Source organism: Mus caroli, chromosome 1, assembly GCF_900094665.2.
Source record: "Mus caroli chromosome 1, CAROLI_EIJ_v1.1, whole genome shotgun sequence".
Lineage (NCBI taxonomy): Eukaryota > Metazoa > Chordata > Mammalia > Rodentia > Muridae > Mus > Mus caroli.
The window spans coordinates 53,977,838-53,997,260 of record NC_034570.1 but is presented as its reverse complement, the minus strand read 5'-3'; the positions used below and the strand labels follow the sequence as shown (position 1 = coordinate 53,997,260).

General features: G+C 37.4%; 1 protein-coding gene across 2 annotated transcripts in view; it reads right to left on the bottom strand.

Moving 5' to 3' along the window:
- Positions 1 to 3,314: 3,314 nt before the first annotated feature.
- Bmpr2 (bone morphogenetic protein receptor type 2) overlaps positions 3,315 to 19,423 on the bottom strand; it is a 111,242-nt gene continuing 95,133 nt past the window's right edge. Inside the window, exons 11-13 of one of the 2 annotated variants that reach the window (XM_021157992.2) lie at positions 13,399 to 13,571; positions 8,887 to 10,166; positions 3,315 to 7,291 (exon numbers count right to left, since the gene is read on the bottom strand). In XM_021157992.2, coding sequence (XP_021013651.1) covers positions 7,044 to 7,291; positions 8,887 to 10,166; positions 13,399 to 13,571 — 1,701 coding nt within the window. In that variant the 3' untranslated portion in view covers positions 3,315 to 7,043. Of the gene's footprint in view, positions 7,295 to 8,886; positions 10,167 to 13,398; positions 13,572 to 19,423 lie in introns of both variants that reach the window. The other variant, XM_021157988.2, reaches the window with a different exon arrangement.

The following is a 19,423-nucleotide window of genomic DNA, read 5'->3' as shown; positions in this document are numbered from 1 at the left end:
TCTGTCTCAATACAATCTTTTTATTTAGGTTTATATATATATCAAAGCATTTACTTACACTTATTCATAGAAAACTCTTTAGTGGCTTAATGTCAGAGTTCATAGTGGCATCCATAGATAATACAAAAGGAAAGTGATCTGCTTCATTTCATACTCACACTGCTCCGTCACACAACTTATACAGCATAGCAAGGTCTCCGATGGCTTATACAAAAGCAAAATAACTGAAAGTAGCTATTCATAAATTCACACACGATATTCTATCTGTAATGTAAGAGCAAAACACACCAACAAAAGATACCCGTTAACAAGAAAGAGGGTTCTGAGGAAGTGCCAGCCTTTCTTTTCCTAAAAAGCATCCTCAGAAATGAATACTTGGTAGCTTATGTTTCTCCTGTCCATCCAGAAAAAGCATGGCAGCTACACATCTCTGTGTTTCAGCTATAACACCCTAAGAGTTAGTGTATTTTACAGTTATCCATGTAAATTCATTTGAAAAATTAGCAACAGAAAATTAAGGATGATTCCAGCTTACACAAACACATACAATACAATCTCTATAGAAATGAAGACAAGGCATACAACATTGCTTAAATAAATAAATGTTACCAGGAAAAAAAAAAGCCACAGAAGTGAAGCAACTCAATATTAAATTGAAACTTAATTGTTTTGAATTGTATTTTTTAGTCATTAGTTTTCTTACTCTTATACCTCTTTACAAATGTTTCTTTTATATGCTTAAGACTGGTAACAAGGCAGGGAGCCTGAGACAAGAGACTGGTTACAAAAACTCACTGCTAAGATTTAAATATACAGCAGACCAATTAGAACTTGAGTTTGTAGACTCGAAGAAAAACTGTTTGGCTCTGACAATGTGAAAAGCTGGTCACCATAGCTCACCTTCTCAAAGCCATCAAGCTGTCACCAAAGCTAGAGCCATCAGCTCACTTTTAGAAAGTCTTATAATAATGCTAATTACCCCATAAGAAAATTCTATCTCAGAATTACCTTTCCTAATCTTGTTATTAAAATCAAACAGAATGAAATATTTGCCCCATCATGTATATCCACAGAACCAAGAACAGAAAGTGTCTAAGCCAGTGCTTCAACTCCAAGGCTTAAATCTGCTGTAACAAGTGGCCAATTAGTTGAGTCATTCCTTCTATTCAGTAATTACAGAACTGGGCAAGTTTTATGATTAATGAAATCAAACATCATGTTGATGTGAATTAAGTCAAATAATATGATGAAACATTACTATGCAACAAACACTTTTAATTATTCAACTAGATCTAATTGCTTGTTTGTTAGCAACTGAACTCTTTCAGTGTACAAACAGATGAAAGGGGCCCTGAGTTTTTAAGTAATACTATGTCTAAAAGTGATTCCAAACCATGAAGATGTTTCTAGAATTTAAAATACAAATTAAATGGGGGAAAAGCATTTTAAAAAGAAAGAATAGTCAAGTGGTAAATTCAAGTACAGTCAATTTCCTTTTTAAATTCAGTTACAAACTAGACATCCTAATGAAGTAATATAGTTCTAAGATTCTGCTCCAGATTTTAATGTGGGCTGCAAACTCCAATTTACAAGTAAATGTGTGTGTTTGCAATGCTCACTAGAAACACCACAGACATCAGTAAAAACAACATCGAAAATTTTAAAAAGACTTAATAGATTTATTTGGGGCATAATCTTAACATAAAGTATAGCTTCTCAAAATTCATATGCCATGGGATAAAATTTTAAGGATTTCCGTTCTATGCAAACACCTAGCTTTAATCACTGAAAAGGTAAAATGAAAACTGTTTTAGTCCAGTCTATTCTGCAAAAACAATGATAAGCATTTCAAAAGTGGTCTACAAAAATACAAAAACATCCATGAATACCTGATTTTTGTAGGGTCTGCTTTTGAAAATTAGTTTTGCATTTAGTGTTTAATACAGTATTTGATAAAGAAAAATGTATAATATTTGTTGTGGCTCAATCATAATACCCAAACATATAATACTAATACTATACTGTAACATAGGTTAGAGTTTAATGGAAAAAAAAGATAGACAATTATGTATGCATGGCTTTTTAGTTATATCTGTATAGATATAAAAATCATAAGACATACTTTAATAGAAAAATGTTAGATAATACAAAAATTAGGTGCTGATTTTCAGGTGGTCTGGTGATTCAATGGTAACATCTTTATTCTCAATTCTATCAAACTACTATGCTATAAATTAACTGGAGTAATTAATTTGAATATAACATAGAATTTTAGTGCTTTAAATATAAATAAAGTAATTAAAATAGATTTAAGGAAGAAAAAAACCTGAAGGAAGTGGAACACTTTGACCTGGTGATCTGGTGTTGAGAAGCCTGAAGCTGACTGAAGAGTGTTAGAGAGGATGGCCATCTCTTCTCCCTACTAGGCATGAGAAGCAGACCTTAGATTAAACAAGAGAGACAGAACAGGCATGAAGAAAACTTTCCTGTCATATGACTGCAGGCCAGATAGTAAAAGGACAGGCTCTATAAACCATGAGGGACTTAAAGAGAGGAACAGGTAGGTGTTACCACCTCTTTGGGCACTTAGAGATTTCTTCTGTGTTAATGTGGACACTTACAGAAAATCCTTTTTTGATAATAGCCTTTGTTCAGTAGCTCAGAAAGTAACTGGCTAGACTGATATAATCAATGAGCACAGTTAGGAAGGGATCATGTAAGGTAGTTTTTGGATGAAGTTTGCATAGTTCATAATCTAAAACAAAAACAAAATACACCACAGTGCACACAACGCACTGCTAGGTAAGGGTGTGAGTATTAAAATTATAGCCTAAAAGAGACTACCAGGGCCTATGAGGGGTGTTACACACTTCCTAGAATGACTGACTGATCTAGAACAGTAGAATTAGAATGTGTGCAGAATATTTTAAGGAGTTAAGGATATAATGTAATTATATATTTTCAAAAATCTGTGGATAGTCATGTAATAACATATACATAAGCTCAACATAGGTTTATAAAATGTGATATGATGTAATATCAAATTCTAGAAGTGAGTGACTTGCAATGAAATATTTATGTCCATGAACATGATTAAGAGGAAGCTGATGTTTATTTGTTTGGTTTTTTTTTTTTTCCTATTTTAAATGACTAACAGAGTAAAAGTGCAGTGTGATAGCTGTACCATATCAGGTGTTCCTCTGAGATTCGGAAACCAAACTTGGAAATATTTTAAATAAAATTTGTAATTCCGGGCTGGTGAGATGGCTCAGAGATTAAGAACACAGGCTGCTCTTCAGGCAGGCAGATGTATATGCAGCAGAGCACTCATACATTAAATAAATAAAGTTTTTAAAAAATGTCTTTTTTCAAAAAAAATAAATTGTAATTCCCACTGATTGCGTGCTCTGTATGTTCTCATTCAGAACCAACAAACAGGTTCTGGAACATGCATACACACATATGGAAGCAATACTAGCCTGCTTTATAAAATGAGTATTAGCCTTGTATTCTTTCTACAGATTATTTAGTTCTCTGGATTAACCATTTTTCTGACATTGGTAAAGCTGAAATTTTAAAGATGGAGTCAAAGGATTAAGAAAGCTGTAAACTTGCATGCAACTCCTTTTCCGAAGAGAGGTATGGATGGGATCACGCTAAGGAGCTTGCTCCCTCAGCTCCCTTCACGTGTCTCTGAACACTTACTTAGCCTTTCATCTGCAATGTAAGAATAGGAGGAGGCAGGTAAAATGATGTAGGCTGAATTTTGTATTGAGTTAGGAATTGTTTGTGATTATGGGCCTTTATTTACCTAACTTAAGATCATTAGGTACTTAAGATCATTTGGCTTACACGCAAACCCAGGTCTGCTAGAGTACATGTCAGTACACTGCACATCAGTTCATAAAGAAAGTGGACCGTGTGTTGTGCATAAAAGACATATGGAGATATGGACCCAGAGTGAACTCCCAGGTGTGGCTGGGTATAAAACTTAGAAGACAAATTTCCTATTAATTTTTATTCCCTCATTTGCAAAATATGAATATTATAATATGGTTGCTTTGAGGATGAAAAAAATAAGTGTATGTAATGCCAGTTTTCAGCAGAGGTCTTCACAAACTTGAATAGTAGCCATGTTTTTTAAATTATACATTTAAATTATTTAGGATTTTTATTTAAATAATTTTATTCTATACATAATTCAAACCACATTCTTTCCATTACTGAACTCTGGTGTATAACTAGTATTTTAAGATTTCCTCTGTCATTTATAGTTGTGTGTGTGTGTGTGTGTGTGTTGGGGTGGGATGGGGTGTTACATGCATGTCACTGGAGGCCAAAGCAGGGACCTGGATCCTGTGGAAGTTGTGAGCTGCCATGTAGCTGCTGGGAACTGAACTTGGTCCTCTGTTAGCACAGGAAGCACTGTTATTGTTATGCCATCTCTCCAGCCCCACAATAGTATTTTCTTAAGGGAACTAACATCATACTCTGATGTCCTATTATGATATTTTTAAGATTATATTATTGTCCAGAGAAATCTTTTTAAATTGAATGGCTTTTATTCAAAAGGCCTAAAATTAATTTGTGTGTGTAAAATTTTGTGGTAAATTCCATTTTAGCTTCAAGAATCAGATTAAATAAATCTAACCAGTAATTTAAGTTATTAAAGGGATTTCTGCATGCTGTGTATTATAGACTTGAAAATTTATTAAAATGACCTACACTTACTACCTTTCCTATTCTTCAAGCAGTTCAAGGAATTATTTGTTTTAAATATATTTGAATGAGATGGGAAATTACAGATTTCTTTTATCTGGCATATTCATTGTTAAAGCATTCCGTTAATAAACATTAAAAGACTTGGAAAATTCACAACTGACTGGTCCTAATACAAACTGTATCAGAATGTAAGACAATTTTTCTGACAGGAAAAGATCTTCTGGACCTCAAAGAGTCATTTATTCTTAATGTTTCAAATTGGAGATGGGAGGAATATAACTTATTTTAAAGTTGTACTACAACTGAAAATTAAAATTCTAAAATGCATTTGAAAGCCATTTGGACGAAAGAAATAAGTGAAAGATACAAACTATTTGTTAAATAGACAAAGGACAGTAACTAATTAGAAAGAAAAAACAAAACCTGAATGTTAGAAGACAAAAATATATATTAAGACTCTGAACCATAAGAGGGCCAGTGAAACCCAAAGGTGAGAAAGGAATCCTGGGCACAAGTGAGATAATCTGAACTGAGCTCCAGTCAGCATCCCAGCTGACCAAACGGTAAATGCTGTGACATCAGAGCACAGCAGATGGTAAGTGAAGGAAGCTCCTGTACGAGTTAAACGGAAGGAAAGAGGATTACAGATAAGAAAACGGTGTTCAAGACAGAAGAACCAAAATCAGGAATTTGGAGATTTGCACTTAACTTTTTATCTCCCTGCTAAACTTGAAAACGTAATCAGATAATGGATATTAAGGATTCTGAGAATTTGAAAACACACGGGAACAATTTGTCTGCAAACTGATAAGAAGCAATGTTGAGGGAAAATCCCTCAAGTTTTGACAGAAAGTCTTTATGGAAAGACACAGAGACTGTCGTTTCAGAGATCATTAGTTTCAAAAGAAGCAGAAGCCGCAGGACAGCAACATCAAGGTACAGCAGCACCAGAAGCCACGTGACAGCGATGTCACGGTGCATCACCACCAGAAGTATGCTCTACTACAACACACACAGTGAATGCTGCTCGCATCAAAGAACACAGGAAGCTGGCAGAAGGGGAAACTACAAAGCCAGGATTAGTGAAGAAATAAACTGAGGAAAGACAGAGGGTCAGTCTTAGTGTGCACAATGGTGGTAAGCTGCAGCAAGCCTTTCTTCCACAGGGATCTGGCATGCTGGGTGGATGAGCTTTCCACAGTGTTTTAGGTCATGGGAGGAGGAGTCGTTTTTTTCACACAGAACTATCAGGCTGTGCTGGGAAATAACGAACCATACGTATTATAGATTCAAATCAACTATCACTTACTTCTGAAGTTATTATAAATAGAAAATGTAATTTAATTTGTGATGGTCAGACAATGAAAGTTACTATACTAGTCACCTTGCCCAGCTACTTACTTAAAAACTCCATGTAGGTTCAGCTCTATACATTTTCTGATAAAAAATATTTCTTAAATAATGAATACAGACATGAACATATACATAGAAAAATAAAATGGAAAAGGCTAATATTTGCTTTCTTCTGTTTTGTTCTATGCTCTCTTATGAACTTCCAAAATCAGAACCAGATATGCTTATTAAAATGCCTGGAAGGAAACCATAGTAGCATTTGGAAGGTTAGAAGACAAAGGCATTTCAAAAAAGGTTTTGATAAGTCCTTTGTGGAGCCCTTTGGAGAGCGTCTATGTATCTCCATGAGGAGAAAGCTAGACAATGTTCATATTATCGAAGAATGGGAAAAAATGTTTCAACAATGGAAGAATGTGTGCCCTGCTAGGAGAGGGCAGGTAAGAAAGCTTCTTTGTGGTCTATAGACTATTGCACATTCAAATAAAATACACAAGAAAAGAATGTCCAACAGATTATGGTCAAAACACGTCAACACATAACTAGCTTGTGCCCAGAAATAAAACATGGATACCAGACACCATTGCAGTCAAACCTGTCTCAATTTGCTTCTGTTTTAATGACCTTTAGAAAATGGTCCAAACTGATTATCAGCAATCCATTGTTTTTGCTTTTTTCTTAAAAAAAATATTTTGAGACCACTTTTGATAAGCACACATATAATGTGGTCATAACAGACAAATATAACTTTAGCGAGACTAAACAAAAGTGCAAAACTTAAAAAACAAAATTAAAAATTATGGAAGCATAAGCTAAAATTTTCTGCATAGCTGAAATCTATTTAAAGCAAGTCCTTGCTGCAGGGGTGGGAAGGGGTGCTGACAGGAGGTTAAAGCAGTTTTTTTTTTAATGTCTTCTGCATGTTTAAATGATGCAAAAAAATAATTTCACTCCATAAGCTTGAAAACATCTCACAGACAATTCATTCCTATATCTTTAGACACTGTGGTCGTGGCAGTGCCTCCCTCTGCAAGGTACACAGCAGTGCTAGATTTAGAATGTACTGCCCTGTCACTGCCGTTGTTGTTGACCTCACAGTCCAGTGGCTCGGTGGAGATGACCCAGGTGGACGGGCGCCACCGCTTAAGAGAGTACGGAGTTTTCACACGTCTCTTGATCTTTTCACCTGATCCTGATTTGCCATCTTGTGTTGACTCACCTACTGGAAACAAAAGTATAGGAAATGAGCTGTGTAAAAGGAAAATATTTAAAAGTAAAGGAGTTTGTTGGGTATGTGATGCAGCTGGTGGAGTGCTTGCCTAGAATGCAAATGCTCCAGCCCAGAACCACTAAAGCCCCAGTCCTGGTGCATATGGTAATCCCAGCACCCTGGAAGTAGAGGCAAGAGGATCAAGGCTCAAGATCCTCCTCCACCACACAGCTACTGCACAAGGCCTGCCTGAGCTATATAAGACCCTATTACCAAAACCAAACCAAACTAAGCTGGATGGGAAAATAAAAGGGCTAAATTTCAAACAGGTCAAGTCAGCATAGAACCCAATGAAGGACACTTCTTGAAATATGTGATCAAGCTAGGCAATGTTTTTCTAAGCAAAATTCAACCAACTCAGTTTTGAGTCTTATCTAAAAAATAAAACTCACAAGAACTAAGAAAATTCAAAATTATTAATTGTATTCTCAAATTCTTTTGCTCTGGTGTAGACTCCAACTTGTTAAAAACACATATCATTTGACTTAATGCTGATAGCGGGGCTAGCAGTGGGTGGGTGATGCACTCCTGTAATCCAAGTTCCTAGGAATTGGGGGCAGAAGGATATTAAATTCAAGTCCAGCCTTGGCCACTGTGAGTTACAGAATGAGTCCTTGTCTCAAAAAGACAAAGCAAAGCAAAAAATGTCCAAAGTGAACCAAATCAAAAGGCCTCTAACATGTAGTAGTTTTAGAGGGATGACCATTTCCCATTAATTCTCTGTTTTCACACTTGAAAAGATGCTTTATGGATACAGGAGCACAAAGGGTGCGTCAACTGGCTTGCAATATAAACCACTTAAGCAAAGGGCTGGGTTTTCTTTGTGGTTCTAGAGATCAAAATCTGAGTCTTGTATGTTTCAGGCAGGTGTTCTGCCTCTGAGCTACACCTCTAGGCAAGGGGTAGATAGTTGCTATTCTGAGACCTTTTTTCAGCCCATTCTTTAGTTTAAGAAAGCATAAAACACATAAAAGAAGTCCCTTGACTTCTATGATTTACTAAGATCTGGGTGTGCTGGCCCACTCCTAATCTCAGCACTTCATGAGTTTAAGACCAGCCTGGACTATAGCAAGTTCCAGGCCAGCCAGGGCTTACTTAGAGACCCTTTATCTCAAACACACACACACCAAACAAAGACTTACTAAGGTTAAAAACTAAACATAGATTTAACACATTAACATGTGTAGCAAATATTTCAGAAGTAAACATGATGTGATGTCACTACTTGTGCCGTGACACTACGGAATACTGATTTAATTTCATCTGTCACAGCATGTATGAACCACACAGAGAAAAGCCATCAAGCAGAACACAGATTACATTGGTAATTCTACTTGTGGTACTAGCTTTTCACACTGTCACTGACCAAAGAGAAAAGGGGGGTCAAGGGAGAAAGAAAGAAAACAACAATAATCTAACTATTTCCAAGGTCCAGTCACGTTGTCTCTGGAAGTAACAAAGGTAAAGAATCACTAGTTGAAAATGCAACATGAATCTATTTTATTAAACTGTCCCAAAGGATACTACACAACCCCTCCACTTACTCTGTATACTGCTGCCATCCAGGATATTTGTGGCTGAAAGATCCAGAGAATTGGGCCTCTGTGCTCTTCTGGGCTTTGATGGCCCGGGATCTGCAGCTGTGCTTGTAACACCTTGTGTAAGGATATCTTGTTCTGAACATGGATTACTGTTGTTGTTATTGGAATTCGTTCGGCCACCTTCTAATGGCCGTTCCCTCCTATCTACCAAACGATCCAGAACCCCTTCATCATGGCCAGCCTGTTGCTCTCGTCTCAGTAAAGGTTCATGCTCATCAGGACTGGAATTGATATTCAGCCTGGTATCCTCACCAATAAATTGATTCTGCAGCATTTCTTGGGACCTATGTGCCACTATGTTGGCTGCCTGGCCAGCTGGCACTGCGCCATTGGCATACTGGGTTGTGGCAGCATGGGAATTAACATTGTGGCTTCTACCTGCCACACCATTCATAGTTACTGTCACCACATGAGGCTCTGCTGCATTGATTGTATTCATCTTGGCAACTCCAGTTTCTACTTGTTTCAAGTTTGATTTGTGCTTGTTGCCAAATTTTAGCCGGGGTTCTTTTGTTGAGTTTTTGGTGTTCAAAGGCAAACTAGTAGGTCTCTTAGGAAGGTTCTGTTGCTTAGGGAGAGGATAGATCTGAGCAGGTGGAACATCAGGAATTAAACATGCTTGCCCATTTGCAGCCTGTGTGAAGTCCTGTTGTCCAGTCACTTCCACTGCGAGCTTTATGAGCGGATAAAGCAAGCTAGAACTGGTACTGCTCAATGGGTCTGGCCCACTGAACTGCTTCAGAGAATGCTCCATGAGATTCTCATCAGAGCTTTCCTTGAGGTTCTTATCAACTTCTTTTGGATCTAGCTTATTAGTCTCCAAGTCTTCTTCTGTCAGCTGTAAGCAGACAGGGGTTGGCCCGATCGACTGTGCAACATTTGTGGCATGCAAATGTGTCTCATCTGGGTATGGCATCTCAGATATAGTGGTCATGCCAGTACTTGGAGTGAGGCCGGTGGTGTTTGTGGTGGTTGTGTTTGTGGACAGGCTTGTGACACTTGTTTCTGGGCTAGGGATTCGAGCTTGTGCTTGCTGTCGTTCATAATTAATTGAGTTTCGGTTCTTTTCTCCTATTGTCAATGGTGTGCTGGACATCGAATGCTCAGAGGAAATATTCTTCACAATGCTGTCAGTATGATGGATAGAGTCTTCAATATATGAGGAAGAGGAATAATCTGGGTAAGGCCCGATTTTTGGCACACGCCTATTATGTGACAGGTTGCTTGAAGAGAGAGAAAAACGTATGTCATTGAGAATACAAACTTACAACAAACTGTCTATTCCAAGCAAACACCACTGATTCCAGAGTCCCACTGCTTTTATTTTATGCTTTACATTCTTTTTATTGCACTCATTTATTTAATATATATGGGGCATGCATGGAAGTCAGAGGCTACTTGTGGGAGTTGGTTCTTTTCCAACGTGTGGGTCTCAGGAATCAGACTCAGACTGTCCGTCAGGCTTGGTGCAAGCACTTCACCCCCAAACCGTCTCACTAGTTCTATTTTACTCTGAACTCATATTTAAGAGATTACTTCAAAATCCTGATAATTATTACCAGCTTGGTAAATACAAACTTTATGAGGTTTTTTTTTTTAATACAGGCTATAAGATTCTGTGAAAATCTCTGTGGTTCCAGAATAGAACTTTTATGGGTGCTCATTATTTTGGTTTACAAGAGTTAACTTTGGGGCTGGAGGGATGACTCAGTTGTTAAATGGATCAGCTACTCTTTGATTCCCAGCACCCACATGACAGCTCACAGATGCCTGTAATTCCAGTCCCTACAGATCCAATATCATCTTCTGGCCTTGGCAGAACAAAAGCAAAATGTAAGAAAAAATATATAAGAGTTAATTTTTAAAAAATCTCACCTATAATTTTATAATATCAACAAAACCCAGTACACTTTTAATGAACTGTATATGTGTACAAGCAGATAGTTTTGTAACTAGAGGAACCAAGGAATGTATTTATTTTGTATTTTTGTAATCCTAGATTCAAACGTATAGCTCAACGAATATGTTATGGACTAGGTTCAAAGGGCTGAATAAGAAGAAGAACATAGAAATTGTTCATTTTTCCAAAACATGCTCATTTAAAAGCAAACTAACAATGTGGCATATTCATGGGAAGCCACTATCAGTGTAAGTTATAGAGCTAGGACATGAGGTGGAATACAGCACTCAGATAGAGAAACCAAAATTCGGGACGGTTCTACAGTTACTGAAGTGCATAGCCAGTGTCAGCACTCCTGGGCACGACAGTTCTGGACTGCCTATACTTATCCTTTCATTTATTAACTACTCTATAATTATTTAAAATCTCATTACAGAAGTCATTAGGGATAGCCTTCACTGAGGTGACCAAGGGGCTGAGACATTAACAGATAAAATATTACAGAAGAGACTTAGCAGCTGTAGGAAAATAGGTTCTACAAAAGAAGATTGCGACATTGCAGAGGATGACAATTTATAACATCAGCAAATAACAAATGCACGTTTAAGGTGGTGTTGTACAACCATGAAAAGCTAAGGAGATATGGAGAGGTTAAGGCTCAATAAAATAAAGCCTACAGTGCAAATACCTAGTGAATGAACTACCATTTAAGGAAACTCAGGAGAGACTAGAGGTGAGAGGACCCATTCCAAGTAGAGGTGAGAACACAAGGAAAGGGGGAAAAAGTCAAAAGAAAAGAGAGACATAGGTTTTTTTCTTAGCATTCAAGAAAAATTACCAAGTATTTAAAGTAGAAGCTTCAACTAACCCTTTAAGGCTTTATTTTATGTATGTAAGTATTTGCCTGCAGATACTGTGTGCACTGTGTGTCTCTGTGGTACCTGTAGAGGTTAGAATAGGGAGTTGGACTCTTGGAATTGGAGTTACACATGTTTAGGAGTCACCATGTGGGTGGGTGCTGGGAACTGAACTAGGGTTCTCTGCAAGAGCAACAAAGGCTCTTAACCACTGAGCCATCTCTCTAGTCCCTTCAGCTGAATCTTGAGCGATAAATAAATGCATCGTTTACAGACTGTAGGGCAGTAGAAATACAGAATGAAGATGGAAACAGAAGATTTGTCTAATACTTGTAAAGTGTTGTATTTAGAACAGCTGGTCTCTATTCTCCTTCATTTGCGATATGCAAGGTGTATAGCTGAAGCCCATTCTATTTATTAATAGTGTAAACTGCACATAACACAAATTGTTCTTACAAAGGAGAATAGAAAATAGAAAAAATATTTCAAGAAAAGTATACTTTTATCTACATGTCCCCTGGTAATATTTTCCTGGGTGTCTTTCTGAAACTTTTAAATATTTATTATATAAAGTAATAAAGTTGTTTTTACTCCCAAATACAGAATTAAGAAATATAGGTGATCTATTTACAAGTGCCAAATTATACAGATGTTTTGGCTTTTCAACTTTGGAGACCAGGTATTCATCCTCAGCCCAGAATGGCCTGGAATTCATAATACAGGCTAAACTGGCCTTGAACTTGTGGCAATCCTCTTGCCTCAGCCTCCCAAGCTCTGAAACGACAGGCATTAATTATACCATGCCTAGTTAATTTTGTTAGAAAGCCTTTCTATTTAGGATTCAAAATTATAGTTCTAACAAATTAAATGTTCATAAAACAATATTCCCAGTGGAGTAGAAAGGCCACTTTTGGGTTATGTTAATATAAACATATTAGTAGAGTCTTTTTTTAAGGAAGAGCACTGGATAGGCAGTCTGAAAGTCTTAGTGTCCAGTGAAGCAGCAGCTAGGTCAGTTTTATTTGCTTAAAAAGAGAGATGACCACTACTAACAACAAAAGATATACCACATGTATGTAGAAGTAGTTACAAACTTTTTACAACTATGAAAATATTTTACCTTTAACATTAAAGGCAAGTTACATTAATAAAGACTAATTAATTAATTAGTTTTTCTCAAGACTTGTTTCTCTGTGTAGCTCTGGCTGTGGTGGCCTTGTGCTAATGGCGTATGCCACTATGACCAGGTAATAAAGACTAATTACCTTTCCTGTATCTTTAGATATAAAAATACAAATTCTGTCTTGTATTCATAACAAATTAATATTTTCAGAATAAGAATGGAAATACTGGAAGGCACAGAGACAGCTCAGTGTTTAAGAACATACATTCTTCTTGAGAGGACCTGAATTCAGTTCACAGCACCAGAGCTCACAAACTGCCTATAATCCTGGTTCTGGGAGACCTCATCTCACCCTACCTCATCTGCACATGCCTGCTCCCACACCCACAAAATTAAAATAACAAAAATAAATCACGTTTTAAAATGGGAACACTGAAAGAAAAATGATGACCTCTCACACTAGTAAGTGTGAGTCACCACACTATTAGGCTGGCTGGCCAGTATCTATTCCTGTCCTTTATTTGGTGCCAGCTGCTGACACCTTCAGGTAGACACCAAACCCCTCAGGACCTTACCGTTCGTTCTGCATAGCAGTTGACATTGGGTTGACTGTTGGGCTCACAGACTTGCTTCTCTCCCATATCATCATGAGTTCAGCCATTCTCTCCTCCGCACACTGTGCTGTGAGCCGAGCCTCTGCATCCTGGTCCCAGCAGTCTTCAATTGTTTCCTTGAGTGACCTCACTGCCTGTAGCACAAAATACACACCAGACAATTGCTGTTTTTAAAAACGATATTCAGGTTTTTAATTTAAATATGTCAAAGAAAATCAGGTTTTCTATGTGTGTAGTTTTTTGGTTTGTTCGTTTCCAAATAAGGTTTCTCTGTGTAACCCTGGCTATCCTGGAATGCACTCTGAAGACGAGGCTAGCATTGAACTCTGAGATCCTCCTGCCTCTGCCTCCTAGTCCTGGGATTAAAGATGTGAGCCACCATGTTAGGCTCCAAAATAATATTTTTAAAAATATAATAAAATATTCTTCTAAAAAAGTGAAAAGTGAAGGATTCCTAAAAGCAAAAGAGTAAGTAAATAAGGAAGTTTTAAGTTAGCTCTTTGAAGAACTACTCAAAGGACCAAGCAACTATGGTGAGTAGAATGTGCTTCTTCAAGGCTTGGATTTACATCACTACTGTTAATTCACAACCCTGTTGTCAATAGCCACTAATCACACTTCAAAAGTGAGTTTTAAGGAACAGCATGAGGTGACTCAGAGGGCAAAGCCACTTGCTGCACAAGCTGGGTGATGTAAGATTGATCACCAGAATTCGAATAAAGATGGAAGGAGAGGTCTAGAGACTGACTGCTTTTCCAGAGTACCTGGGTTCAAATCCCAGCAACTACGTGGCAGCTCACAACTGTCTGTAACTCTAGTTCCAATACCCTCATACAAATGAATGCATACAAATGCACTGGGTCTGGTGACACAAGGTTTTAATCCAATGGGAGGCAGAGGAGGGGATCTCTGTGAGTTTGAGAGCAGCCTGGTCTACAAAGTAAACTCAAGGACAGCCAAGACTACACAGAAAAACCAAACCCTGTCTTCAAAAACAAAGAAAACAAAAAGTAGAAGAACTTACTCCATGAGCAGCTGTTCTCTGTACGTGTATATATATATATACATACACACACTCACACACACACACACACACACACACGCATGAAAAAAAAGGAAAAAGGAAATCTCTTTAGACTTGTTTCTGAATATATATATTCCATGTAATATTTGAGAATTTTTTATCAGAGAAGCCTACTTGAGGCTAACATCCTTGTTATCATTGTTAGTGACATTTTAAATGTTGCTAGTAGCATGCCCTGTACAACAAACAAATCTGAAGCTTAAACCTGCAAAATAATTTAATAATGTCCTGAGTTTTGAAAGCTCCCGTCTATACTAGGTAACCTAGAAACCAGGTGCATGTACTCGGCAGGACACAATGCGGAAAGATCTGGGAAGACCATAAGCTTCAGTAACCAGGGATCTTTACGTTTAGTATTACTTAGATGTGAAGGCCATGCTAGAACATTAACAATCTTGGGTAAATATTAAAGGAAGGTCCTAATACAAGCCAGTCATGAGATGGAGAATGTATATCTGTTTATCATATATACTTAAGATGGCATTCTTTTTTGTCACTGTAACATTCAAAATGTCCACTTTTACTTACTTATTATTATCATTATCATTATTTTATTTATTTTTAGTTTTTTGTGACAGGGTTTCTCTTGTAGCCCTGGCTGTCCTGAAACTCACTCTGTAGACCAGATTGGGCTCAAACTCAGTGATCAGCCTGCCTCTACCTCCCAAGTGCTGGGATTAAAGACATGTGCCACTATAGCCGGCTGCTTATTTTATTATTTATTTATTTATCTAGGTTTTAGGGATGTAATTAAGCTATGTATATATATTCCCAGATGTCAAGTTTCTTTCTTTCTTTTTTAAAGATTTATTTTATTTATTGTACGTATATGAGTACACTGTAGCTATCTTCAGACACTCCAGAAGAGGGCTACAGATCCCATTACAGATGGTTGTGAGCCACCATGTGGTTTCTGGAAATTGAACTCAGGACCTCTGGAAGAGCAGTCAGTGTTCTTAACCACTGAGCCATCTCTCCAGCCCCCAGATGTCCAGCTGTCAAGTGTAACGTTTCATATATATATGTATATTTTAACGTTATACTTTTTAATTCTAGCACTTGGAGGTAGAGGGGCAGGAGGATCAGGAGCTCAAGGATATTCTTGAGCCTAGAGTAAGCTTGAAACCAGCCTGGAATAGGAGAAATCCTGCCTACAAACACACAAAAAAATAAAAAAGAATGTGAAGAAACAAGAATGTGCTGTCTATTTATAGTAAAATAAATTTTTAACAGAAATTGAGGAAGTAAAGACATTACCTGTTTACGTGAACTGCCTTAAATATGCTCAAAAAAAAAGGAAACAATAAAGAACCAAACATAAGAAAACAATTTCTAAAGAGTTTATTTATTTACTTTGTGTTTGCCCGCATGTATATGTGTGTGTGTGGTGCTTACAGACCCAGAAGGCGGCATTGGACGTTATGAAGCTTTGTTCTGCTGTGTGGGTTCTAGGAACTGATCCCAGGTCCTCTGCAAGAGCAGAAGTGCTCTCAACTGCTGACCCTTCTCCTCAGCACTCTCTACTCTAAGAAAGTAACTGTTTTAAAAGAATTATTTTTATTTATTTTTGTATTTATATGAGTACACTGTAGTTGTCTTCCAACACACCAGAAGAGGGCATCAGATCCCATTACAGATGGTTGTGAGCCACCACGTGGTTGCTGGGAATTGAACTCAGGAAGAGCAGTTGGTGCTCTTATCCTCTGAGCCATTTCTCCAGCCTGAAAGTAATGATTTTAATAAACAGAGCAGCTATAAAAGATAGACTTTTTTTTTAAAAGAGTCTCATGCTTTATTGACCAAGTAGGACTCCTTTAGAGAAAGCACTCCACACCTGAATCCACACACAGCAAATGAAAACGGAGATGAAATTCACGTACCTAGGAACTCCTATTTTATGTGATAGACATTATTTTTAAAAAACTTACAATAATACTTTAAAACACTAACAAAATTTCAGTATTTGAGTGGTTAAACAGCAGATATAAGCAGACAGAAAAAAGAACCTATAAACTTGAAGATGGAAAACAAAATGATTAAGTCCAAGGCCAGAAGTCAAAAGAGTAAGGAGCAGAGACTGGGAGACAAGTGGTCATGTTCCCAGAACAGGAGCACACAGGCTGAATACTCAGAATAGGGCTTCCAAACAGAGAGGAGAAAGGGACAGGAGAATACTTGAACAAGTAGTTTGAAACTCCTCAAATTAAACAAAATAAGTGAATCCACAGATCAAAGAAACTTGATGAACAGTAGTAAGCAGTATAAACCCTATAGCTTCATGATAAGAAAAATTACAATCGAAGTGTCATAAACCAAAAATAACAGAGATCCTGACAATGAGTAATATTAAAAAAGGCTCTCCAATAAGATCAACAGCCATTTCTCAGTGGAAGCCAGATAGGTGTGACATATTTAAAGCATTGAAACAGAAAACAACTGTTCAGGGGCTGGAGAGATGGCTCAGTGGTTAAGAGCACTGGTTGCTCTTCCAGAGGTCATGAGTTCAATTCTCAGCAACCACATGGTGGCTCACAACTATCTATAGGAGGATACGATGCCCTCTTCAGGCAGGAAGATGTATATGTAGCAGAGCATTCATACATTAATTAAAAAAAATTAAAAGAAAAAGGAAACAACTGTTAAGAATTATATATCAAATAAAATTATCCTTCAATAATGAAGAAATTAAGACAATCCCAGATATATCAAATCTACAGAGTTCACTGCTATTAGACATGCTCTGTAAGAAAGTTAAATGGGGTTCTCTACCCTAAAATTTAAAAAGTAATTACAAATAATTATAAGAGCTAATAAACTGCATTTTAAATAGCTCTTCCTTTTTAAGAGCACATTAACGAACTGTTAGTCACTTTAATAAACTATCTACTTCCTCCCTAACTCCTGTACTGTATTGTTACTGCACTGAAACTGTCCCCACCCCCGCCCCCGGCTGTATCTTATCAGGTTTAAATGGACTTGTTGGCAGTAAACCAAGTATTACAAACCTCTTACTTAGCAACTTCATCTAAATTAGAAGTACAAAGTTTTCAGGTAAATCTGCATGTGCTGCATATCCCACAATAGTAGGGTTACAAACAGATACTTCAAACAGATCTTAGTTGTGGGGAAATCAAACAATTTAAAGAAGTTGAAAAGAAGTTGCAATTTAACACATTTTCAGGGATTTCATAGACATTTTCCCTCAGCAGCTCTGGAGAACCCTGGTAAAGTATAACATATCCTCCCGTCTGCTACTGGGGGCTCTTAAGGAGCTGCCCAAGTTCTCACAGCAGACACTGTAATTGGAGGCAATTGTGTGTATATGAAGCCAACTAATAACAATAATAAATTATAATAATAATGCCATATACTTAAAGATTTCAATCTCATTTGAAACACAGCTTGCTTTGACATTAATCTATTAACAAAGATGAACAATAAGATAAAGTTCAGTATTTCTGAATGGAAATATGCAGGGACTCTCTAGTCTCTGATATAACAATAATATTCTACCTGACTAAAACAATCTGTAAATGGAAAGTGAAATATATAGTGAATTATTTATATTACTATACTTCTTTCTGCTTTTCTTTTAGTTAAGGAAATTAACTTGTACTAAGTATAAAATGTGATGAATACCTTCAGAAGTGGTTATTACTGCCTCCTTAAAAAGAGATCACCGAGGAAATGTGAATCCTCTTAGAAATGTAAGGATGACTGCAGAAGCTGAAATAAACATTTTTTCATTCTTTTACTGGGGGAGAATGGCATGTGCTGGGGTGTGCATGTAGCTGTCAGAGAACAACCTGCATCAGTCAGTTCTCTGTCCACTTTGGATTCCAGGGATGGCTTTATGTCATCAAGCTTGGTGGCAAGGGCCTTGGCCTGATGAACTATCCTGCCATCCAGGAAATTAAAAAAATACACTGAAGAAAGAACTGCTATAACAGTACTAGTGAGAAATTAACAAAGACTCAAAAGGTAAAGCTGAGCAAGTCCTGAACAACGCTGAGCAATGATGAAAATCAGACGGAAGCTGGTTAGCTCAGATGGTGGACTGACAACATACATGAGTCTGAGTTAGAGGACAACACCACACAGTCAGCACAGTGACACACACACTTCAGACATGAAGGTAGGGACTCAAAGTATGCTCAGTTATGTAGTTAGTATGGACTCATGTAGCCTGTTTCCCAGATCCCACCATCACCACCAAAAAGATGGAAAATACAAGAAAGAAATTCAGACTTGAAATGTCAGATGGTTCAATATTAGTTTAATGAGAATTCAAGGTCAAAGAAATATAAGGAAAGAAATAATATTAGAAGAAACACTGGAGAACTGATTGAGGAAAGTCCTGAATTTTCAAACTGAAAAATCTATTCAATACTCAGGGGGAGAAATGTGTGAAAAGATCCATGCTAAATTTCACCCAAGTGGAATTTCAAAACTGCTAAGGCAAAATAAGTCTTGACAGCTTTCAGACAAACAAACAAACAACTGGGTGTGGAGGTACATTTCTATAATCCCACTGTTGTGGGTTGGATGCCGGATCCTTGGGAAGGGTTAGGAGGTGGGCCCTTGATGGAGGAGGTGTGTTGTCACTGAGGGTTTCAAAAGCTCACATCAGGCTCAGCCTCACTTTCTGGGATAGCTGACGACTTGATTAGCATTAGCTTTCAGCTAATGCTCCAGCACCATGCCTGCCTGCACACTACCACAAGCATCCTGTCATGATGATCATGAACTAACACTTTGTAACTTAAGCAAACCCTCAATTAAATGTTTTATAAGTTGCCTTGATCATGGTGTCTCTTTACTTCTAAAATAGTAACAAAGTCAGCCAAGATGTGAAAGGTAGAAGCAGATGGATAGGGCATTTAAAGTCATCCTCAGCTATGT